This window comes from Arvicanthis niloticus, chromosome 1, assembly GCF_011762505.2.
Source record: "Arvicanthis niloticus isolate mArvNil1 chromosome 1, mArvNil1.pat.X, whole genome shotgun sequence".
In the NCBI taxonomy this organism is placed as follows: domain Eukaryota; kingdom Metazoa; phylum Chordata; class Mammalia; order Rodentia; family Muridae; genus Arvicanthis; species Arvicanthis niloticus.
Window position 1 is genome coordinate 7,614,370 of NC_047658.1, and position 6,984 is coordinate 7,621,353.

General features: G+C 48.8%; 1 protein-coding gene across 4 annotated transcripts in view; it reads right to left on the minus strand.

Moving 5' to 3' along the window:
* Positions 1–6,984, minus strand: part of Ryr1 (ryanodine receptor 1) — a 131,001-nt gene extending 124,017 nt beyond the window's left edge. For all 4 annotated transcript variants that reach the window (XM_076930947.1, XM_034498479.2, XM_076930943.1 and 1 more), the window contains exons 1-2: positions 6,796–6,984; positions 142–261 (exon numbers count right to left, since the gene is read on the minus strand). In XM_076930947.1, coding sequence (XP_076787062.1) covers positions 142–261; positions 6,796–6,846 — 171 coding nt within the window. In that variant the 5' untranslated portion in view covers positions 6,847–6,984. The remainder of the gene's footprint in view (positions 1–141; positions 262–6,795) is intronic.

A 6,984-nucleotide genomic window follows, 5' to 3' on the forward strand; every position in this document is an offset into this window, starting at 1 on the left:
ATCCTATCTCAGGCCACGCCCCTTTCTCCTATTAGCCGATCAGTCTTCGATCAGCATCCCCCTTTCAGGCTCCAGAGCCTTTTTTTTTTTTTTTTTTAAGGACCCGACCCTGCCCTCCTCCCGAACACTGTGCTCACAGACCTGCGCGTTGCTGGTGGGTTCCAGGAAGCAGAGGCGGTTGCCGAAACCCTCAGCGGCTAGACACAACTTGAGCTGCTCCTTGAGCACCGTGGCGCTGCACTGCAGGACCACCTCGTCATCCTGGGAAAACAGAGGGACAAGGTTCATTAGTGGGAACCAGAAGGGACAGAGCAGCGAAGACACTGCACGCGGTGGCGCTGTCTCTTTCCTCTTCTAGAAAAGATACACTCCATACCAGCAGGGTTCTGGTTGGTTGGTTGGTCATTTATTTTTATTTGAGACAGTGTCTTTTTAAGTTGCCCAGGCAAGCCCTGAACTCCTAGAATCATGAGAGACTCCTGCCTCAGCCCCTCGAGTTGTTAGAATTACTGGTATGTGCCACCATACCTCACTTCATTTTAAAATAGAGAAACTGAGGTTTAAGAGAATCGAAATCTAACTCCTCTAACAGGGGATCTGCAAGGTGACACAGTGGAGTGTGGAAAATATCAGCTTTCTTACAAATTAAATGTTTTGGGGTGTTTTCTTTGTTTTTGTTTTGTTAGTTTTTGAGACAGGGTTTCTCTGTCCCTGCTGTCCTAGAACTCACTCTGTAGACCAGGCTGGCCTCAAACTCACAGACATCCACCTGCCTCTGTCTCCCAAGCTTTAGGATCAAAGGCATGCACCACCACAGCCTGGACAATTTTTTATTTTTTATTTTTTATTTTTTTATTTTTTGGGGGTATTTGTTTTGTTTTGCAACAGAATCTCATGTAGCCCAGACTAGCCTCAAATTTGCCCTGTAGCCAAGGATGACCCTGAGCTCCTGACACTTCTGCCTATTCTTTCCAAACGCTGGGATTTCAGGGATGTACCACTTTGCCCAGCAAATTATGCCATTATGTAGCAGAGAAAACTAGTTCAAGAAATTTACAAATGGAGCTGGAGGAATGGCTCCATGGTTAAGAACACTGGCTGTTTTGCCTACCTTGAGGTGTCATTGGCCAGGGAGAGATTCCCCCACACCCACACACCTGTGTCAGGTGGGAGAGCTGGACCCTCTCCCACTTGGTGGCTGTAGCACTGGGGATTGGCGGAGGGGGGGGGGGAGGGAGCAGGCCCTGCTCCCTGCCTGGGCAGCCCAGTAGAGCGGGCTCTGGTGGCATGGATGCCAGTGAGCTTGCACAGAGGATGTGAAACCTGGAGAGGTGGCCCTGCCCCTTGCGGGCTCCAGCATTAGGTGAACTAGCCAAGGCAGTGCTGGAGAGCCCACCATGGTGGTGTGGGTGAGGAATAGCTGCTGGGCTGACCAACTCAGCCACCTCCCAGGCCCAGATCCAGAGCTTTGAGTCCGCTCACCCCAACATCTACCCCATCTCTGCACTGGAGCACATGAAGGAGACACAGGATATCCAAGAGGAATCCTGGTGAGGATCCAGTATTGATAGAGAAGCAGAAGCCAGAGGCCTCTAAACAGACCGATGACTCACTGCAGTGAACATCTGCAAGTGAAGCTGTGTGGACAGAGGATACTGTGGGACACACTGGGACACACTGTGGGACACAGAGGCTTTTTTGTTTTGTTTATTTATTTAATTTTTTGTTTTTTTACTTTCTTTTGGTGGGGAGATTGCAAGGACAGAGGAGGCAGATACAAAGGGACAGGGAGATGGGTGGGATTGGGGTCCATGATGAAATTCAGAAAGGAATCGAGAGAGAGAGAGAGAGAGAGAGAGAGAGAGAGAGAGAGAGAGCGCGAGCGCACTGGCTGCTCTTCAAGAGGACCCCGGTTTGATTCTCAGCACCTACATCATCTGTAACTCCTGTCCAAGAGAACTCAACACCCTCTTCTGCAGGCACTAATGTAGATCACAGACACACATGCAAACAAACGCCTGTGCACATAAAATCATGGTAAAAATAATTAAAACTTTTAAAAAGGCTATACATCCTACCAGAAGTCACATTTCAAATTCCCAAGCACAAACAGGTTCTAATCCTGAGTGGCAATCCACAAAGGCCGTCTTCAATTCAACGGCCTGGTCCAGGAGGAGACAGAAGCATGGCCTACTGATGATGGCTCTGTCCTGGTATCTCCATGTATTTCTGGCATTCTAGTACATGCTGGGCATCTGTATCTCCACAGTAATTATACAGCTTGGGCATTATATAGCAAGAATTTGCTGGCTGTCTTATGCTTACGGCTTCCACTCATTTAACAGACACTTCTTGAGTACTACCTACCTGCCAGGTACTGAATGCATAGTATCAAATACAGTGGGGGGCCCTGCCCCCAGGGAACTGATATGCTTATGTGTATGAGGCCATCCATAAACAGGTGAGTAAATACGTAAACGTATAGTTAGTGGTAGGTGTTCTGGAAAAAAAATCAGTGTGATATAACAGAATAGAATTGAGGTAGGGGGTGGGGAGTGGGGAGAGGTGACACAGCCTAGCCAAGAAGATGACCTTTGACCTCTGGGTTTTGTCCAAATAGAAAAAATCAGGGCTGTACATCTGTAGGGAAGAATGTTCCAGTGGGGGGCAGGAGGTGTTATGGACTGACAAGTGAGATGGGATTGTGGGAACAGCAGCAGGGCTAGGGGTGATACAAGGTCAGAGGTCATTTTGAATCCTTATTGAGTTTTTTTCCCTCTCCATTTCTCTGGATAAGAAAACTGAGCTCAGAGAGAAAAGTTCAAATCATGTTCCCAAACAGAGAAAGCAAGTGAGTGGTAAAGCCAGCATGTAAATCAGAGCCGGGAGTCTAATCGTGACAGCAAACCTAACCACACAGGGTCGACTCCCACGGTCTCCTGCATGAGGGTGAAGTGAGGAGGAGCCCTGGCTCCAAATGCTGCTTCCAAAACTGGTTAAAAGGATACACACCTGACATCCCATCAATTCCAGGAGCTGAGGCAGAAGGATTGCTTGAGTCCAGCAAGTTCAAAACAGGTCTGGACAATGTAGCAAGACACTATCTCTATAGATAAATGATAGATAGATGATAGGCAGACAGACGATAGATAGATAGATAGATAGATAGATAGATAGACAGACAGATAGACAGATGATAGACAGGCAGACAGACTGACTGTTGGCTAAATGGGTAGATGATTGGTAGATAATCAAAGAACAGACTACAATTAAATAGTGCAATTTCCAAAGCCAGGAATAGCTGGGAGGAGGGGTTGCACATCTTTAATCCCAGTACGTGCGGGATTAGGGACGCAGAGGCAGGCACATCTCTGTGAGTTTTAGGCCAGCCTGGACTACAGAGCAAGTTCCAGGACAGCCAGAGCTATGCAGAGAAACCTCTCAAAACCAAACACAGAAACAAATAAAAAAGAAAAGAAAGAAAAACCAAAGCCAAGCAAGATGGTTCAATGCCTATTGTTATTCCAAATATTTTAGAGGTGGAGGCAGGAGGATATGAGACTCAAGGTCATCCTCCAATACCTAGCGAGTTTGAGAGTAGCCTGGGCTATATGGGACAGATGTCTCAAAAACAAGCAAGCAAACAAACAAAAAACAAACAAAAACATTAAAACACTAAAAGCAGCTTCCTCGTGCCCCAGCACCCACTACCACCATTTCCAAGCTTAACTGTCTCAGTGATTCTGGGGTCTGCAGGGAATCTGCACACTTACCCATCCCCTGTCTTCTGGACCCAGGGCCCACTACATTCAAAACAAGTGAGAGGATCAGGCAGGCTGTGGTCAGTGCCCTTAGTAATCAAAGAGAATAGAACAAGAAAACAACATGTCTGGTCTCATATCAGGGTGATTGACATGCTATGAAAGTTGTTATTAAGAATAGGTGTGTTGGACCTTTCGCGGGCTGTTGGGGAATCTGGTGTTGCCTGTGGCCTTGGTCCTGCTGAGATGCTTCAAAGCTTTATTAAGGATGTCTGGGTCTCCAGGATGACCAGGAAATCTGAGAAGGAATGGGGCTAATGACCCTCATCGCTTATGAAATCAGGGGTGCTGATAAAAGAAGTAAAGCTTTGAAAGGCTGCAGTCCTGCACCTGCCCATGGCCATCACTAACTGCTTCCTGAGTCCACTCAAGATGAATACGCCGCTGACTTAAGCTAGCTGTTAGATAGGAACATGGAACATCGCTCTACACTTACCTAAGTACCACTTACAATGTGGCGTTAATAAATGGGTCTGAGGGAAAAAATCGGCGTGTCAAAACTGGTGGTGTGTACACACCTTATTCCCGGGGCTACGGAGGCAGAGGTGGTGGATTTCCAAGTTCCTGGCCAGCCTGGTCTACACAGCAACACAGAGAAACCCTGTCTCAAGAAAACCAATCTACCCAAAAGAAAAATACTGGGGAAACAGAGGCAGATGGATCGCAGTGAGTTCTAGATGAGTGTGATCTGCATAAGGAATTCTAAGCTAGCCAGGGCTATACAAAGAGACCTTTTTTTTTAAGTGCATGTGAATGTTCGCTGGAGTTGTATGTCGTATCAAAAATAGTGAAGATGTGACTAGCTCAGAGTGCACGAGTGAAGATACACACGAATATGTGACATAATCACACAACAAGACACCAATGAGCTCCTCCTCCACAAAAGGAATTCAGGCTAGATACATGCTGCAAGTCAAAGACTATTCCTGAGCAGAAAGAGAAGCAAACACGCACATAGCATATGTGAAATTCTAGCGGTAACCAGTAGAGTGTATGTGCTCGGCGGCTTGGATGGAGTGATTGCTGCAAATGGTGGGAGGGGCTACTGGGGTGAAGGAGGTGTTGCCATGCTGGTTACTTGGTTTGCATCCTGTGTCAAAACCCACACACCAGACGTGGTGGTGAATGCCTGCAACCCTAGGACTTGCAGACAAAGGATCAGGAGGTCAGGGTCACCCTTGGCTATGTGTCAAGAGTGCAGCCAGCTCTCCACACATACAGATCCTCTCTGACCCCACCCCACGTAGATCTGTATAATGTGCAGCTTGTCAGTTATACCACAGGCAAATTGATGGTTTGGTTTGGTTTGACACAGTCTCCCTAGGTAACTTAGGCTGGTCTTGAACTTACAATGTTGCCCAAGCTGGCCCAGCACTAGAATCATGGGTATATACCACCACAACCTGCTTTAAAGTTGGAATTTTCTTTTTGTTTAATAACACCAATGAATATGTAAACCATGCCCTGAGTTGCAATACAGATTCTTTCTTATAGGGAGGATATGATATAAATGAGATTTTTTTTTTTTTTTGAAGAAAGTACCACACAACCTCAGTAACATTGAGGCAAACAGAACCTGTCTGGGGCCGTTGACCCCCAGACACTGTCTACCCCAGCAAACCTGGGTCCAGATTTCCCCTGTTGAAAGCAAGGCTTGGCTTCCCAGGGCACTCAGAGATGCCACTTCCTGGCCTTGACCTTGGGCAAGTTTACCACTTGGGGCTTGGTTTCCCTCAAATCTCCCAGGGAGATAAAGATAGGGCCCTACCTCAGAAGATAGGGCAATGAGAATATAATTAGACACCTCGGGAGGCTGAGGCCCTGGGCACCAGGCCTAGTGCAGCATGACTACTCAGGAGATTGGAGCCGCAGCCATTGGCTTATTAGGGCAGTAGAAGGCCATGGTGTAGGCTAAGGGGCTGGGGCTGGGGAGAGGCCCTCCGCCAGTGGCTTCACATCCAGCTGTCCCCATCCTTCATCACCAGCCCCAGCTGTTTGTTCCTCCCTCCCAAGAAACCGGACCCAGCCTGCCAGGGTCCTATTCTGGGTCAGGAATGCTGTGTCAGCATTTCTGCATGGACTCAGGACCTAGGGGGAGGGGGAAGAGTGCAGGGTCAGCAGACCTGGCCCCAAAGAGAGACCATCTCCCATACCCTTACTCCAAACCCCATCTCAGCCCCTGGGAGGATATGGTGGGAAGGACTAAGAAAGAGACAGCCCCTCCCTCTCTTGTCCCCTCCCTGTCCCCTACCCAGAGCCCAGAAAAGAGGGCTATTCTGGGAGAGACACCTGTTGTCCCAAGTCCCATCCCTGCCCCCAGCTGGGGATCTGAGATTCAGGGAGACAGGACCAGAGGGATAGCAAAATGCAGAAGGCTGAAGCCAAGGGACAACAGACAGAGACAGAGACACAAGATATACCAAGGAACTGGGAGAGACTTTGTCACCCAGATACTCTCAGAGGCCATTAGCCCACATAGTTAACCCTCCTCACCAAAACCGAGGAAGAAAGTACATTTAAGATCCAAGAGACTCCCAAGGAGACCGCCAAAGGCTAGGAGTTGAAAAGAAAGGTGTTGTCCAGCCCACCCCAGCCCCCTTCCCAAGGATTTAAATAGGTCAGAGCCTGGAGCAAGAAGGGAATGAGGGCTGGGGCGGCGGTGGAGGACAGCTAAATTAAGCCCAAGAATTAGAACCACCTTCCTCAAGTGTCTGCTTCCAGAATGGCAGGAGGGGAGGTGCTCCCTCAATGACCCCAAATCTCTTATGTCAGGAGAGGGCGTCTGAGGATCCCACCCCCTCCTGCCCACTCAGTCCTCCTAAATCCTGCTAATTCTCCGTGGTCGAAAATGTGATGAGAAAAGACGGAAAGACAAAGTGACCTCGGATTTCAGAGACCACCAGCAAGCAAGGAAGAGACTCAGAAAAGTAAGCAAGAAATCACCCCAAAGCCTCCTGATCCAGACAAAACGTACCGTCCGCAAAAACTGGACCTCGTCCTCGCCTTCACCTCCTCCATCTCCCATGATGGCAATCCCCGGGTGTCCCGGGCTAGGGTCTGAGGATGGCGAGAGGGAGCTGCAGGCAGAGCTGGTGGGCTGAGGGCGGGCTGGGGTCGGAGACCTCTAGGGACGCCAGAGGCACCCGCGAGGGAGATGGAACTG